At 42.7% G+C, this 17,286-nt stretch overlaps 1 protein-coding gene across 4 annotated transcripts in view; it reads left to right on the top strand.

The window, feature by feature from the left end:
* mid2 (midline 2) overlaps nucleotides 1-12,339 on the top strand; it is a 133,687-nt gene extending 121,348 nt beyond the window's left edge. For all 4 annotated transcript variants that reach the window (XM_066649704.1, XM_066649703.1, XM_066649705.1 and 1 more), the window contains 3 exons: nucleotides 685-846; nucleotides 7,887-8,094; nucleotides 9,257-12,339. In XM_066649704.1, the coding sequence (XP_066505801.1) occupies nucleotides 685-846; nucleotides 7,887-8,094; nucleotides 9,257-9,659 (773 nt within the window). In that variant the 3' untranslated portion in view covers nucleotides 9,660-12,339. The remainder of the gene's footprint in view (nucleotides 1-684; nucleotides 847-7,886; nucleotides 8,095-9,256) is intronic.
* Nucleotides 12,340-17,286: the final 4,947 nt, after the last annotated feature.

Here is a 17,286-nt window from a genome sequence, read left to right as displayed (position 1 = left end):
AATTGCCCAGGTGGGAAAAACCATTGACACGTTCTTATTACAATATTAAAATGTGTAAGTGCCCTGGTCAAAGGTTTTATTGACATTCCAGTTGAATATACATTCAAACTCATCTTCAGCAGAGAGTAAACTCCAGAAAGTTCTCAAATATCGTGTTAAACCTAGCAAATAATAAGAAATGTGCTATAAAATTGGCAAAAGTCTGAAATTAGACTAATGGTGCCCACATCTTTAAATATAAATGTAGCTCATTACAACAATTTTGTGTTTTGCTAATGGCAAAATTTCTCTAACCTCACTTGTTTGAGAACTATGCATTAAAAAGATGAGAAAGATTTATGCAAGGGATACACATTTTGGGAAAGAGGTTTTTCAGATACAAAGCACATTATGGCCTTCACTTTAATCATTGTCTCGTAAAGCTAGTTCAGAAGGAAACGCTAGTCAATGTTAAGACTAATAGGGTAGGGTCGGCCAAAACATTAGTAAATTGGAAAGTGAAATTGGAGAATGGGGCTTTGTTTTATTTATAATTTAGAATATATATATATATATATATATATATATATATATACGTATATGTATTTTTGTAATATGAGTTCACTCATATAACGAATATAACTTATTGTCCTCTCTGTATGGAATCCATGTTCTAAAGTTTCCTACTTCACTCTCTCTCTGTAGGTTTGTATAACTCTGTGGATAGTTGGATGATTGTGCCTAACATCAAGCAGAATCACTACACTGTGCACGGCCTACAGAGCGGCACTCGCTACATCTTTTTTGTCAAGGCCATCAACCAGGCGGGCAGCCGGAACAGTGAGCCTGCGCGCCTCAAAACCAACAGTAAGTCATCGTCTCTGCATGTAGAGGTACTCAACAAATGAGCCATTTGTCTTAAAATGAAGAAATACATTTATACGTCAGTCAGCCATAACATTAATATGACTTGTATGGTGATTGGAGCTGTGTAAATGGACAATAAGTGTAGAAAAAAGGGAGGTTAAATGAACATATTTTGCTGATCTGAGTACATTAATTACCCTTGCTTGGTCTTATTAAGGGTGGCACGGTGGCGCAGCAGGTAGTGTTGCAGTCACACAGCTCCAGGGACCTGGAGGTTGTGGGTTCTATTCCCGCTCCGGGTGACTGTCTGTGAGGAGTTGGTGTGTTCTCCCTGTGTCTGCGTGGGTTTCCTCCGGGTGCTCCGGTTTCCTCCCACAGTCCAAAAACACAAGTTGGTAGGTGGATTGGCGACTCAAAAGTGTCCGTGTGTGTGAGTGAATGTGTGTGTGTCTGTGTTGTCCTGTGAAGGACTGACGCCCCCTCCAGGGAGTATTCCTGCCTTGCGCCCAATGATTCCAGGTAGGCTCTGGACCCACTGTGACCCTGAATTGGATAAGCGGTTACAAATAATGAATGAATGAATGGTCTTATTAAATTTTATTAGTTCATGGGTTGTGTTAAACAAAGTAGTGAGTTATCAGACTATGAAAATATGTGCTGATTACTTCAGTACCTACCAGGACAATGGATTATTAGTAATTACTGTCCAAAGCCAACAGAAGATGGCTGTTTAAACTGCAATTTTAAGTGGTCACTGGCGTATATAAATCTACAGCAGTAAACGTGTTGAATCCTGAATCAATATTTAGGTAAGAACCTGCTTTTACTTGAGTTTGCAGCTTGTTGTGTATCAGTTAAATGACTTTGGAAGCACTTTGTATCTGCCACACAAGATAGTCCTATCACTGTTCCATTAAATGTAGGCAGCAGCGCATGATAATAAAGGTTTTGTGCAGATAGCAGTGTGTGCTGAGTGTGTGTTGAGTGTGAGTGTTTGTGTGTCCAGGTCCTTCACCTACATGGTCACACCTGGTCCCCCTCTCACCCAGAACTCAATAACTTTATAAAATGTCTGCAAGCAGTGCTGTGCCTCACAGCATTCAAATGGATTACTGTATCAGAGGCTTTGTGCCACCCTTAGGGAGGGTTAGGGGGGTCAAATTCAAGCTGTCTGGAAGTAACTGTTAAACCTTCATCCCCCCCCCCCCTTTCTATATCTCCCTGTCCCTCTCATTTCTGAGTTATCCCACACAGGCTCAGGCTCAGGCTGTCACTGTCTGTCTGTGTCTCTGTCTCACTTAACTAATTCAGCTTGCCTCTATCGTTCTGTCTCTTACTTGATGTATCTCACTCCTCTTACTGTCTTTTCTCTTTCTGCATGCTTCTGTCTGTCTGTCTCTCTCTCTCTCGTATTATGGCCCCTCAAGACATTCCCTATCTTTATGTACTTTCTCTCTCCCCTTATTCTCTATCGCTTTCTGCTAGAGAGGGGTCTGGTAGTACAGTATATGGACAGTAGAGTAGGTGTATTTGCAGAAAGCTATGACAAAGCAGACCACCGCCCACACCCTGCTTTGATGTAGGCAAAGCTGCTCTGTAGTATCTGGCAGTGTCAACCAGGCATTGCAGCCAGGCGAGATCCTAAAGCTGTGCTCACATTCTGATATTTTGCTAAAATCCAGTCTGTCGGCCTTCACAGTTCACAGTCATATTTTCAATAATAAGTCTTATCTAACATTAGTGTAAGTAGAACCGAGCCTGAATACACACATTTTATGTTGTTAGCCACCGCTGACACACTGCCCACACTGGATTACGATCACAGTGATATGTGCATGCACAGTGGATTGGGTTAGATTAGATTAGCCAGTAAATACTGAATTTTAGTCAGTTGGCTTGACACAGTGTGAGTGCTAATGGCATAAAGGTGAGGCCCTCACACCTGCTGCTGTTAGTTCTCATCAAAAGGGACATGTTCCCCCAGCAGGTGTGTGGTGGTGTGGCTTTTTGGGCCTGGAGTTAGCGCCATAGTGACACAAATGTCTGGACAGGCTCGCCAGATCATTTGACCATGGCCTAGTCCAGCTGTGCCTTCGGCTCATGTGACTGCCTGCAAGTTCTTCATCTGTTTCCTCTCTTTCTCTTCATACATAAACACACACACACACACACACTTCCACAACACTGAGTCAATACATCATGAAAGCTGCATCGCTGCTATTTCAAGCCATTTACATAAGCACTTCCTGCTTGATTCAGAAATGTATAACAAGCAGATTGAGAAAGAGAGATAGTCATGTAAAAGCTGCACACATGCTCCATACACTACAAAAATGTGTCAGGCAGTGAAATCATTTCAATCTAGCCTATATATAGTGCATTTTCTTAAGTATATATTTAAAACACCTGCTGAAGACCTATTCAGATGGGATTTATTTTGTGTGGGGAGCTGGTGTAATGTCATTTTACCACAGCACAGTTGTAATGTTTGTGGTGGATTCGCACTGAATAATCCTGGTGTAAATAAGAGGAGTGGCAGATGAGTGGAGACTAGATTCACACACTTCCGTCACACAGTGTGGATCAGACACAGCGGAGCTGCAGTTTTTAGACTGTCACTGCTGTTCTGAGAACAGCTTTCACACCAGAAATATCCATCTCTCAGTTACTGTATCTTCTAGTCCTTCAAAATGTGTGATAAAATGGCCAAAAAACTTTGCTAAACTTTCACACGGTTGATATTATAATCAATGAACGTTAACTTTATAAGTAAGACACCTTCCTAACACATCTGTAGGCTGCCACTGTGCACAAAACCTACCTACAGCTACCAGAAATGTTCCTCCTCTTTAGGTACTTTTGTGGATTGCACACAGCCTGCCTTTTTTGTTAAATAATCAGAAATATCTTATCTTAAAATGGGAAAATACAGAAGTTCAGTTGTCTGCAGCCATGATCTACTAGCTTTAATTTGCCAGAAGTGGAGCTCCTATTGAGCGTTATCATAGATTCTCTCTGGCAGCAGCCCAGCTAAATTAATAATGCTGGAAAGTAACCGAGTGTGTATATATAGGGTGTATTTGGAGTGTTGTGAGCCACCCACCCACCACTGCCACCATTCCTCTTCATTTACTTTGCCCCTACACCCCACCTTTTAGCCAGAGCTAATGCAACACCAGGCCTTAAGAGCAGAAACCTTGCTACAGGGAAGTGAGGAGACATCAAATGTCTTTTTGCAAGCTTGTGAGACTGAAATCGAAGTTTGGTACCTTCAGCTGGAAAGTGGTAATGGGATAATGTGTTCTGCAGGCCAAAACTGTGCACCACAATAGAGCAGGATGAAGGGACGAGTACAGTCTGCAGGCTCCGGCGACACGCTTTAGCTTCAGGATCATTGCAGGCTTACTTATTTCAGTTCCAACAATGAAAGCTGCTTACCTTCCATGTTCTGCTGAAGGACGCTTTGGGCGCACTCAGTGACTATACACTCTGAAAAATACAGAATCCTAAATATTTTTTGGATCTTTAGATTTGGAAAAGAAAACATATTTCTACTTTCAAACAACGTAGTCGATCAGTTGACAAACACTAAGAGTTCACTGAAGCTGAACAGAGTGGGTAGCCATTTTAGATAAAGGATTGTTGTGCTGAATTCAGAATCCTCTTCACTTGCAGCATGCAGGGATGTGTTGATAGTAAAGGCTTGAATGTCTGTGGACTTTGAGACTATGTTCTATGTTATTAACTTTATCCGTATAGCTCCAGTGCATAATGTGTTTTGCTAAAGCATTCCTTTAAAAATTCACACTCTGATTAAGAATTGGTATGATTTTATGTTGAAGCTGCTCTACTGTATGGCCTTGTCTAACCCTGCACAGGCATGTAGAAATAGTAACTTTGGCATAAAAGAATTCAAGCTGTGTCCCACTCAGAGTAGTAGGCAGTGTACAAACTGCCTCTGTCCAAATGGGGGAGGGAAAAAAAAGGTATCTCTACAACAGTTACAGTAGGAAGCAAAAGGTTTATTAATTTTTTTTGGAGTTACTCTGGATCATTTCTATTAGTCCATATGTTATAAAATCTTCACACAATGTAAGAAGTAGTAACGAATGAAGAATGAATCACAAATACTGTAGTAGACCTGTTTTATCGCTGCAGAATCGTTATGTGCCCCTGCTACTGCAAGTTTTGTGTTGGATGCAATGTGGGTCAGCTCCATGATGTATTGTGTGCATATGATAATGATATACTTACTGTCAGTATAAATGTTTGTGTTTGTGGGCGCACACACACACACACACACATGTCCTACAGGAGGCTCGTTACAATGATTAATCAGCAGTGTCATGGCTGCTGACTGCAGATGAAACCGAGAGGAGAAATATCACATGACGCTCCGCCCTGAGGGTAGCTATGTTTACTTGTTGTTAAAAGGTCTCCCAATAATATTTACTCATCCAGAGCACCACTGACATACCTCAAGTTGTCAGCAGCCCCCTGTCCAAGCCCTCGCTGGCTACCGCAGCCTGTGCCGCTTTGTGTGGTTCACCCAGTGAAACGGAGCAGAATGTCATCAGTGCTTTTCTTGGGCAGAGGCTGACCACAGCTGGAGCTGTGATGCACTCTGATCTCAGTCTGATCTCTGTTTGATCTCAGATTACTGCATGGCAGTGGGGCGATTTTAAAGAACTTTGTGATATTCTTGGTTGAAACCACTTGAGGTTTGACCTAATCAGTTCAGCACTAAAAGCGAATCTATATGTGAAACGCCTGTGGAGATGCTCAGAAGCATATTTATTTGGATCACCACATTAGCAGCGTTGATTATGGAACCTGCAGATCAATGTTGTGATGTGATCAGCATGACATCTTTAGTAGCTGCCAGTTGGGAAAATCTGAATTATGCAACCATGTGAGCAGTGCATGTGGTTCACTAAATAAATCTCCATGATCACCTCTTAAATAGGCAGAAGTTTTGACATAAAAGTGGAGCAGAAATGCTCCAAAACTCTGAGATAAAAGAGGAAGCTTGTATTGTCAGCAATGCTACAGAGGCAGCTCTCTCTTCTCCCCAAGCTCTAAATGCCAACCCATTACTGCCATTTTTACTAGCTGACGGTGGTGTCAGTACTTGACAGCAGCTACCAAAAACCTCCAGATAGATCTTAGTCAGCAAACTGAGATTTTTGTCCTGCACTCCATCTCAGTCTACAACTTAATGTAGAACGCCAAACAAGGGCTACAAGAATGCTTAAAGGAACACTAGGTAAGATTTGCACCTGGGACTCCCCACTAGTGTAATTCATTTTTACAGCACTGTATAGAAAACAACAGGGAGAGGGAAGGGGTGGGGTGGCTTCCTACCCTCCTCTGAAAGGAGGTCAGTGAGGCTGTAGTTTTATGGTAAAACTATTACCCAGTTTCTTTAAAGCAGCTGTTTGGCAGTTTTCATTTTCATAATACTATGTGAAATAATGTCATAGGCAAGTCAAGATAAAGTTTAAGTGTTTTCTATAAACAGACATTTGACCTTAAACAAGAGAAAAAAAATCTGGAATTGTCTCTGGAGTTGTGTGTGTGGGGGGGGTAGTTGTCAAAGTGTCACTTTAATATTACATACCACGCGTAATCATGTCTCTGTCCACTTATGCTAATTCAGACACATTGTCAGCAGTCATGTTTGGTTCTACTTCCCTTGACACCTGCGGTCCAATTAAAGCATTCATATAATGGGTGTCCTAATTAGGACAAACATGCATAGGTGTATGGAATGCTTAATGAGAGGGTGCCTCGAGTAACCTTGTCCTCTTTGCACATGTGGTTGTAATAGCAGGATTTGCAATGCGAGGCAGTACCTACTGTTTTTCCGCCTGGGGTGTTCTCTAGTTGGTTCCCCAATAAGAAAACACAGGCGAACTATTTAAAATCAAATTAGGTGGAATGGAATACAAAAGACTCTAAATGTCCCGGTGCTAGTCCCGGTGGTGCAGGAACAGAATACGAGATGAAAATATTCTCCTCTTCCGACTTAATCAGCCCTTATGTTTTCACGTTGAACATGTTCTCGTCAGGTCCCTCTAGACCAAGCAATGTGCTAGCCTTCCCCTGCCCTCGGTGGAGTACTCCTACGCAGTCTGCTGCTGGCCAACACCGACGCTGTTTGAATTGAATTGCACAATTTTCATTCCACCTTCTTTGTCTTAAAGGTGCTGCTTAATAAAAGTGTTTCGCTGTGTTTGCACTTGATGTAGCACATCTGGCGTGTTCGCCTTTGTCTGTGTGTGTGTTTCTCCAGCTCCCTTGCAGCCACACTTCCATGGAAAGGCATGACTGTGCACGAGCGCGTGGGGAAGGCTGCACTCGCAGTGATAAGCAGTTCAAAGTCGAGAGAATATTAATGGAATTGGCTTGAAGCAGCACAGTGCTCGAGCTTCTCATAACTGGGCACAGTAACCCACTCTCCAGCTGGGAATGAGGGGAGGGCAGCTGATTGTTTTGAGGTATTGTCACTCATTAGGTTGGGAATGAGAGAACTGGCTTTGGTTCCAAATGAAATGTCAGGCCTGACCTTCGCTTTAAGCTCATTCCCAGGCTCCTGAAGAGGAGAGTGGAAAACTCATCTGGAGAGCTGTCCTCATCCAGCCTTGTCCACTGTGTCACGATTGACCTTGTGTTTACCGATCAAAGCTAAAGCTGACTTTGGGGCTTCATCCGTGCAGCGCAACACAGACAGGTTCAAAACAAAATGTATCCCGAGCAACTGGTAATAAATATGTTAATAAATACATGAATCCGTCCATACAGCAGTGGAATAAGTTGAATTTCATTTTGAGGACCTGTTTATAGGTTATGGGATTCTTGAGGGGCATATAAACAGGATTCTTGCATTGCACAGTTATCCCACATACAAATTCAATCACCTCCTGTAACCATGGTTCATATCTCACACACATTTCCTTGGTCTGGAAAACACTGTCCTAGACTCACATGTCTGTCTCATTAATGGATCGTAGGATTTAGCTCCTGTCTCTTGTCCACAGGCCAGCCTTTTAAACTGGACCCAAAGACGGCCCATAAGAAGCTACGCCTGTCCAATGACTGTCTGACCATGGAGAAGGACGAGAGCTCTCTGAAGAAGAGCCACACTCCAGAGCGCTTCAGTGGTACGGGCTCCTACGGCGCTGCTGGCAACGTCTTTATCGACAGTGGCTGTCATTACTGGGAGGTGCTGCTGGGAGCCTGCACTTGGTGAGTGACCTTGGAGCTGAAGAACTAACACACAGTAAATACAGTCACAGGAGCCTGGCTCAGTTTTCAACACTGAATGAAATGGCTCCCAAACCTCTCATTAGTATTCTGCTATATAGTGAGGCACTATTTAGTTCACTAAGTCATGTTAAAAACACTTGCACTGTCCTTTGACCCTTTAAATGTACAGTAGGTAGCTATTTCAGACACAGTCTTTATTTGTATCCAACACAAGCTTCAGACACCACCAACTACATTGCTTTTCCTTTTCTTTAATTTGCTAAAACTACAATGCTTATTTTGGTGGCGCGATGGCGCAGCAGGTAGTGTCACAGTCACACAGCCCCAGGGTCCTGGGGTTGTGGGCTTGAGCTGTCTATGAAGAGTTTTATGTGTTCTCCCTGTGTCCGAGTGGTTGTCCTCCAGGTGCTCCAGGTTCCTCCCACGGTTCAAAAACACACGTTGTTAGGTGGATTGGTGATTAAAAGTGTCCATAGGTGTGAATGTGTGAGTGAATGTTTGTGTGTGTGTCGTCCTCATTCCCACATTGCGCCCAGTGATTGTGGGTAGGCTCTGACAATGAATTAATGAATGCTTATTTTTCTTTAACCCAAAAAACTAAGGAAGTATGTTTGAATATTTTTGGTAACTTTTTTCTCACACATTTTCCTTTGCCTTCCCCTTCCTTATGCATTGCATTATTTCCTCAAAATTATTTCTTAAATGGATCTTTACTTTCTGATAAATTAATAGTGCTTAATAGATGTGGACTTTTTTAGAGATCTAATAAAGGCCAGTTTTCATCTAGAACCCAAATTAATTTCAGCATTATATGGAAAAGAACAGAAAAATCAAGCTAACCTGGGAGGACTCAGCTCACCGTTCAATCAGAGAACTGTTCAGCGATTGTGTTCCCTGCATTACTAATCCAATATATTAGCCTTAATCAACTGTTTGTTTTCACCTGTGCTTTATGAAGTGTTATGTATCTCTTGATGAATACTGAGCAATCTTCTTCTCTTTTTTAGCTTTGTCTCTGCTATTTAAATTTGCCTGTTTTATTATACTCATGTGATACATTGGGTAACCCTGCTTTAAATCTGTGCACATCTTAGATGATTAGCGTTTTGATAGATGGAACTGGTGTATTTATTTGTTGCAGGTACGCTGTAGGTGTGGCTTACAAGTCGGCACCAAAGAATGAGTGGAACGGCAAGAACTCATCATCATGGGTGTTCTCTCGCTGCAACAACAACTTCATGGTGCGGCACAACGGTAAGGAGATGCTGGTAGAGGCGTCCCTGCAGCTGCGGAGGTTGGGAGTTCTGCTGGACTACGACAACAACACACTGTCCTTCTACGACGCCATGAACTCACAGCACCTGCACACCTTTGATATCTCCTTCCTGCTGCCCGTGGCCCCCACCTTCATGATCTGGAATAAGTCAGTGATGATCCTGTCCGGCCTCCCTGTGCCTGACTTTGTGGACTGTCCCGAGCAGCAGGATGGCAGCTGCCGGCAGCAGGACTCACCCTACAGCTCCGGCTTAAAGGGCTGCAACTGAGTCCAACAGCGGTCTGGAAAATGTACCCTCTGGGAGCCCATGGGCTCCTCTTCCTCCCTCTGCTTCCTTGACTCTGATTTGCCCCCAGCTCTGGCTCTCAGATTTTGATAGTTAGAATGAAATTGGTGGCACTCGGTTTGAAGGATGTGCGTTGTTGCCCCTGTTAATTGCAGTCGTATGCCTCTTTCACACATGAACTCCGGAAAATTTCTTCAAGAACTCTGTAGTATCGGGTCCGGAAATGTCCCGGAGTGATCGTTAACACATGCAGCGCACAGCGGGAGATATTCTGTGTCAGGCTTGCTCTCGCAGCGGGAAATGAAACATGTGCTTTAGACGTGGAGCAGCGCCTGTTCAGTGCAAGCAGGAAAAGCTCCGGAACATTTCCCATACCGTGATCACGTGCGCTGACACATGCTTTACCCTGAGTTTTTAACTTGAGCGCTACCAAGATAAAGTCTGGGTAATGTCCGGGACGAAGGCGGTCGTGTTCACACATACAGCTCCTCTGGGGAAACTCCCGTGCATGTGTGAAAGGGGCAATAGACATTGGAGGTGTGTGGCGTGACTAATAGTCATGGATTACCAGATCTCTGATGGATGGAGTTTAGGGGGGTGAAAATATGTAAATTATTTATGACTAATGAGTTGGTTTGCTTTTTTGTCAGTTTTAATGTATCCATATAAGCACTTTTTAGATTGAATCTAGTGCCCCTGTGTGTACAGAAGACCTGATTTGGGACAGGGCTGGAGATCCTTTGGATAGAATAGAGTGGAATTATCTTCTATAGAAAAAAAGGGATATGGATATGGAGTTTCTACTGAGGTTAACACTTATTACCTGATAAAACTCACATTTTTTCACATTCAGGGAGAACTAGGTGATCCTGTTTTTTGTGTTTTTTTTGTCTAGACGTTTACGGCATGAGACGTATTTCCTCTGTGATTTGTTCCCACTCAATCAATCTCTTTATTTTTATTTTTATTTTATGTGAAACGCATGATGGTCCCACTGGTGATTCTAGACATGTATCTATACCAATCCGTATGGTATTTTTATTGTAAAACTAAATCTGTCTATGGATGTTTCCCGCCATTTACATTCTTAACATCTCACAGAATCAGTTTCTTTTCCACAGAGACTAGTTGGAACTAGAAAAGAGGGTCAGATTATTGCATTATTTGTAACTCAGCAGATCAATACAATACAGTGGTTCTGATATTTTGTTGAAATAGCATCCGAAGCAAACGTGGCGTACCAGCCCATAATCCACGAGGTTTATTTATTTCACTGCTTTGAGTTCACACCACATGCGTGATCTTCCTCAGTACAGCATTCAGGGAGGAATCGGAGGGCTGTGATGTAGACAATCAGTTGTGCTAATGCAGGCAAAAAAGAATGTTTGTGTAGCAAGACAGCAAATATTTGCAATACAGTGTTATACTTGAGATGAAATACAAGACAGGAGTGTGCATCCATCTGAGCTTTGTGTTTGTCTGAGGAGCAGACGTACTACTGACAGCACTGTCCTGCTGCAGCTGTAGCCACATATCAGTGGAGTCTCTCTCACTGTCTGTCTGTATGTCTGTCTTACTCTTCCTCTCTGGCTTTCTGACCCCATGTCCTCTCAGCTGAATGTACAACTCTCTTCCCTTCTTTTTTCTGTTTAGACTTTTTCGTACTACATTCACAAAGCATGCTTCTTATCTACTGGACCAGCACAGCACTGATGCAAGCCCCTCATTCCTTCCCCTGAGATTCTAGAAGAGTGGCTTCTAGCAGGTTTGTAGTATAACGACTGGAAACGTACAGGGAATATGAAATGGACAGTTGAGTCTCCACTGTAACAAAAAGAATAAATGCCCTTGTTTTCTCCTAACAGTCATTTGTACCACACCCAGTCACACACAGAAGGGCTCAGCCAGCACTCGGCTGTCCAACATTTCATGCTTTATACACTCTCTCCAGACGGCATGGTGGACCATATACGTTCGAAAGCAATATTTGTGGCTTACGAGAGCTCAGTCCATTTTAAACATTGTATCCTTTTACATTGCCGAGAAATCTGTGGGAACTTTTCAGACAGGCTTCGGGTTTGATTCCAAATCACTGAATCCACCTGGGGTGAGGAATTTGAAAGGAAGATTTTCCTCAAAACGCTTGAGTCTTACTTAGAAGCTGTTGAGCTCAACTGACAAGTTCAATGCATTTGTTCAAGTGTGCTTCACTGGGTCCCAGCGAGATGTTCTGACCCAAATAGAATGGCTTCTTCCAATATGCTGTGCTGTTTTATACTAAAAAAAAACATTCTGGGGGAATGTTCAGCATAGATATCATTGATAACTGTGTTACTGCATCATATCAGGTTTACAATTCGCTGTGTGTTTCTTTGAGCTTTAGACAACAGACTGACGAACTATTTCCATTGTTCAGTGATTATTTTTACAGCTTCAGTAAAGAAACAAGAAATGATTACACTTTGCTATTTCAGTCTTTCTTAATATGATCAAACACTAGTGTGATCTTCATAACGCTTCTGTTTCAATAGATCTATGAATTTTAGCAAGAAGAGAATGTAAATCATAGGGGGAAATATTATATAAAATTGTATAATATACAAATATATATAAATATATATATATATATAGATATATGAACTATTGTTATTTATGTGAGCTGAAGTCCAATTAAAAGTCTGATCCCGAACAGGCATGTTGTGTTGTTTTGTAGTGCCCTTTCTTTTGTGTTCACCTTAGAGTGAGCCTCAGGAAGAAGAGATCGCTGATGCCAGGCAAGTGTGCCCATGAGGCTTCGGGCATGAAAGGACAGAGAGGAGTCTGCTGCATTGGCAGGGCATCGAGGGCCTCCGGTCAGAAGAGGGGCATTGCCCGCTTCCCCTCAGCTGCCACGCCTGGCACAGAGCACAGCTAAAGCACTCCAGCAAGTCTAGTTTACAGAAAACACTTACAGTTCAAACGTTTGGAAGCACGCTGTGCAAAAGCACATAAAAGCTTCTGTTGAGAGTGAATATCACAGATGATGAGAAAAAAAGAGAAATCAGCGAAAAATTGTTCTCAAACGGTCATTATTCAGTAAACAGTACTTTACACTTTTAGTGTGAGAGATCGTGAGAAGCACAGCATGCAAACAACATCTAAAACTGAACTCTGGAAATGTGATAAATCAACTGATTTCTGCTATAGATCAAAAGCAGAACTACTGTCACGACTGCGCAGGGAGGACGAGGAGACGGACGTAAACGCAAGGAATTTTATTAAACACAGACAGAATCAAAATAAACACGGGTAGTAAAGACAAAACTAACCAAACCGAGCTTAACAAGGACGGACAGGGAAGAGCCATGAACCGGGGTAGACGCGTGAGAACAGAGAGACTGTGAAACACATATCTACACACACAACACCAGACAAGGGAGCACTGAAACAAAGGGACTATATAAGGACAAGACAAACGAGGAACACCTGGAGACACTAACGCATGTGGTGGGGAAAACAAACAGGACTGGACGAGGATGTGACAACTACTGAAAAACTATACCTTTCCTAACACCACCACATGGTCTTATTGTGTATAATTTTAAATAATATAATCATCAAAGTAATCATTTTAAACCAAAATTAATTTTTGAATTTATTATTGATTTAAAACACAACAATTATTAATATGCGCACTGATACTAAGCTGTAATGTAGTGTATGTAGATGGGTAAAAACCAGCTTGAATTCGAGTTAAAATCACATGAGGCTACAGCAACATACTGACTCTGAGCTGCAGGCTAGTGCCATATAAAACTGGAAAGTGGTCAATGCTTGGCAATTTGTGAAGGGTGATTAACTCATTAGAGGTAGCCAGAACTGCATCTTGTGCACTTTCTCACTCATGTTGCATTTCTATTTCTTCCAATTAAACATAGATTGAGCAGTTCAATTATGAAGGCCTTTCTGAATGTGCTCTGTGTCTGTTTGCTCTCTCCATGTGCCTCTGCAGTCACAGTACACAGTGATTCTGCTGCTCAGTAATGGCGCTTATCACAGGCTCCATGTGAAAGCGTGCAAATCGCTGCCGTCTCCTCTTCAGCGATGCACAAGACCCTTTAATTGCTTCAGCTGGGCGACTGCAAAAAAGGCTCAAATTGAAATATTCGCTATCGGTGGCAGCAGGGTATCTGTCTGAGTAGAGACGAGGGAACGATTCAAACAGAGAGAGTGGAGGAGCCGGGGGGTGGATTTTACGGCCTTCTCGCTCCATGCAAAGCTGTCTCAGCTCTGAACTGAGCTCAGCACTGCAATCAGTCGGCTAGTGTGCCCTTCTGAGCTTTTTTTTTTTAATGAAAGAAGGAATCTAATGTGAACTCTGATCATGCCAGACTCGGCTGGAGCCAGAATTTGCACCAGCTTCCTTCTTACATCACATCACCAACCGGGGCTGAAACTAAAACAGAAATTATAATTTAACACAGATACTAAGTGCATTATCGCTGTTTTCAATCGTAGATTAAACTAATTTGGATGTAGATTTTGATATCGACATTCCATGGGGAAAAAACCCGGTCATGTTCATTGCTTATCAGATTAATGATTCATTAGATTATTCATTGTCACTTTATCCTGTTCAGAGTTGTGGCTGCAAGACAGGAACCCACACTGGACGGGGCGCCAGTCCATGACAGGGCATCATACACTTTGGAATAACCAGTACACCCACTAGCACTACCACTAGTTTTTGGACTGTAGGAGCAAAACCAGAGCACCTGGAGGAAACCCACACAGACACAAAGAGAACACTCCTTCTCACAGACAGTGTGATGAGGTGGGGCTCAAAACCATAACCTCAGAACCTTGGAGCTGTGAGACACTTCTCCCAGCAAAGATCCAAACCTCAAGATGTGTGCTACATCTTGTATTGACTCTTCATATCGCTGCTATTGATTAATGCTAGGACATCGGAACATGTTTCAAACGGGTTAGCAGCTTGAACATAAATTGGGATGTGTGTTAATATTTAAAAGCTTGGTTTGTTTTCTGCATCACCTTTCTGTGGTTTGTAGCAGGTCATTTTGTCCTCACTCTCAATGTCCCTCTTGTTGTCAAGCAATGCAGGAATAACAATCAGTTTGATTGGCTCAGTTGAGTGAAGTTACTGCTGTATAACTGAATTAGCTGCACAGGTTGTATATTTCCACAGCCCCCCACACCCCATAAATATTATAATTTATCACAATTTGGTACAGGATTCCAAATAGAACCATCATTAAATCCATAGTTTTTTTCAAAACTATCAAATGTGTCTGCGCTCAGCCATGTCAGCTTTGGTGTGCTGCGGTAAAAACACTACCCTGCTGGAGTGTTCAGAATTATAACGAAGTCTGTAGTGCATCTCTGCACCATTTTATTCATATGCTCACAGAAAACTAGCTCTATTTTTACAGTTACAGCTGCAGTCAGCTCTGTTTCTGGACAGCCGTGCTTTGGTAGGGAATGCAAAATGCCAGAAGTCTTCACCCTAATGAACTGGACATGAAAAGAAGTGAATCACAAGTGCTATTAATATCAGTGGCCTGGTGTTGTCAGTTCGGCTCGGCTCCAGCGGCGATGGTAATAAAGAATGTGTACATGTGTAAGGCATTGCCCACTGGCTAAAATAGATGTTCAACCCCCCCTCGCCTTGTGCTCCATCACCCAGCGTGTAGTAGGAGCTTCCCATAATTACATTTCTAATTGCACGAGTAATGAGCGGCTCGGAAGCTGCTCATTGTGTCGTTTGTCAGCCCGGCCCCTAATGCGCTGTATAACAACAATTTAATTAGGCCTGCCAGGAAGTACCTTTAAGCAGGGGCTGGACCTGTTGCCCAAAGACCACTTAATGTGAGTCTGAACAGCGCAAATGGACTTAAAGTGCCTGCTTTCACAGACAAAGATTAAAGCTCCGTCTGTGATTGTCAACTAAAGTGCTTTAAACCTGGCACTCCATTTGCAATAAAGCTGAAGATATGGGTGGGATGTTTGCTCAGATTATTTGCCAAAGCTCTAGGCTGGCGGCAACCAAAGTGGTCGATTAACACTGTTGGGTTGATGGAATATAGGCTGAAAAATTGGATAACAACAAGAAACCAAGAAAAGCATACCTATATAAACCTGTATTCAAGCATGTACACGTGTATATGAACCAGTCAGGCAACACATTATGGTCTATTTCATCACTTCCACTGACCATAAAAGTGCGCATTGTAGTTCTACAATTACAGACGGTAGTCCATTTGTTGCTCTGTATACTTTGTTAGCCCCCTTTCACCCTGTTCTACAATGTTCAAGAGCACCACAGGGCAGGTGTTATCTGAGTGGCACACCATCCACAGCACACTGCAGCTTAAATGAGTGCTGTTGGTACCCAAGGGGATCAACCAAAGGGCTGCTGGAGTTTCTAAACACTACAATACCATTAGCCTTTAATCCACCACTTTTAGGCCGTCATCAGACCATTATTATTATCACATAATCCATATAAATTAATATTTTGTTTAGATCTAGGTTGAGGAAATGTCAAAAAAGTCACTCTGTTATTTGTTAGTGTCCCGGCTTGGCTTTGGCATTTGGCTACAGCGGAGGACATGCTCCTTCATCCAATAAACAAAAGACTCATTGGCTTTTGAGGACAGATTGTGTTTCATCGTTGTGTTTTCCCTTATCTGACCCCTTCTGTGCCCTGAAATCTCTCTGTTTAATTCAGGAAGCTCTGTTAAAAACTAACCTCATTGACTCTCAGCAGGCAGGAATTACTTTCATAACATTAGGCAGCAGTGTAGCCGGGCTTTTGAGGACGATGCTGTGCTGTGGGTAATGGGCAGAAAAGCTGGTTGGGCGCAGATGACTGCTCTTTCATCACCACCTGCAACAGCTGCATCTACCTGATGTCACTCTGACACCTCTGTAATGTGCTTGAAAAAGCCCACTTTAGCCCCATCTGTTCCACTGCTAACTGCCACACACTCACTCCATCATGCCCCTCCTCCACACACACACACACACACACACATAAAACTCAAAAGTGTAGCCTGATGCACTGCATATTCATGTGCTGTTTCGGAGTAATGGAGTTAGATTTAGGCACATAAAAATATTATAATACAGATAATCTTAGACAATAGTATAATAGTTACTTTTTGGAAAAAGTAAACACTGTCTATAATCTAAATAGAAGTGATGACATTTTAATTCTAAGAATTTGTACCTTCGCTAAGGTAGTGTCTCAGTCACACAGCTCCAAGGACCTGGAGGTTGTGGGTTCTAGTCCTGCTCCGGGTGACTGTCCTGGTGAGTTTGGTGTGTTCTCCCTGTGTCCCTCCGGGTGATCCAGTTTCCTCCCACGGTCCAAAAACACATGTTGGTAGGTGGATTCAAAAGTGTGTGTGAGTGTGTGTGTTGCCCTGTGAAGGACTGGCGCCCCATCCAGGGTGTGTTCCCACCTTACACCCAGTGATTCCAGGTAGGCTCTGGACCCACTGCAACCCTGAACAGGATAAGGTTTCAGACAATGAATGAATAATTAATGAATGTACCTTCTCTATAGGTCCATTCAATATGAAACATTGTAAAACTGTTGTTTTCA

This window comes from Hoplias malabaricus, chromosome 17, assembly GCF_029633855.1.
Source record: "Hoplias malabaricus isolate fHopMal1 chromosome 17, fHopMal1.hap1, whole genome shotgun sequence".
Lineage (NCBI taxonomy): Eukaryota > Metazoa > Chordata > Actinopteri > Characiformes > Erythrinidae > Hoplias > Hoplias malabaricus.
The sequence above is the reverse complement of the archived record's forward strand: the minus strand, read 5'-3'. Positions and strand labels throughout refer to the sequence as shown.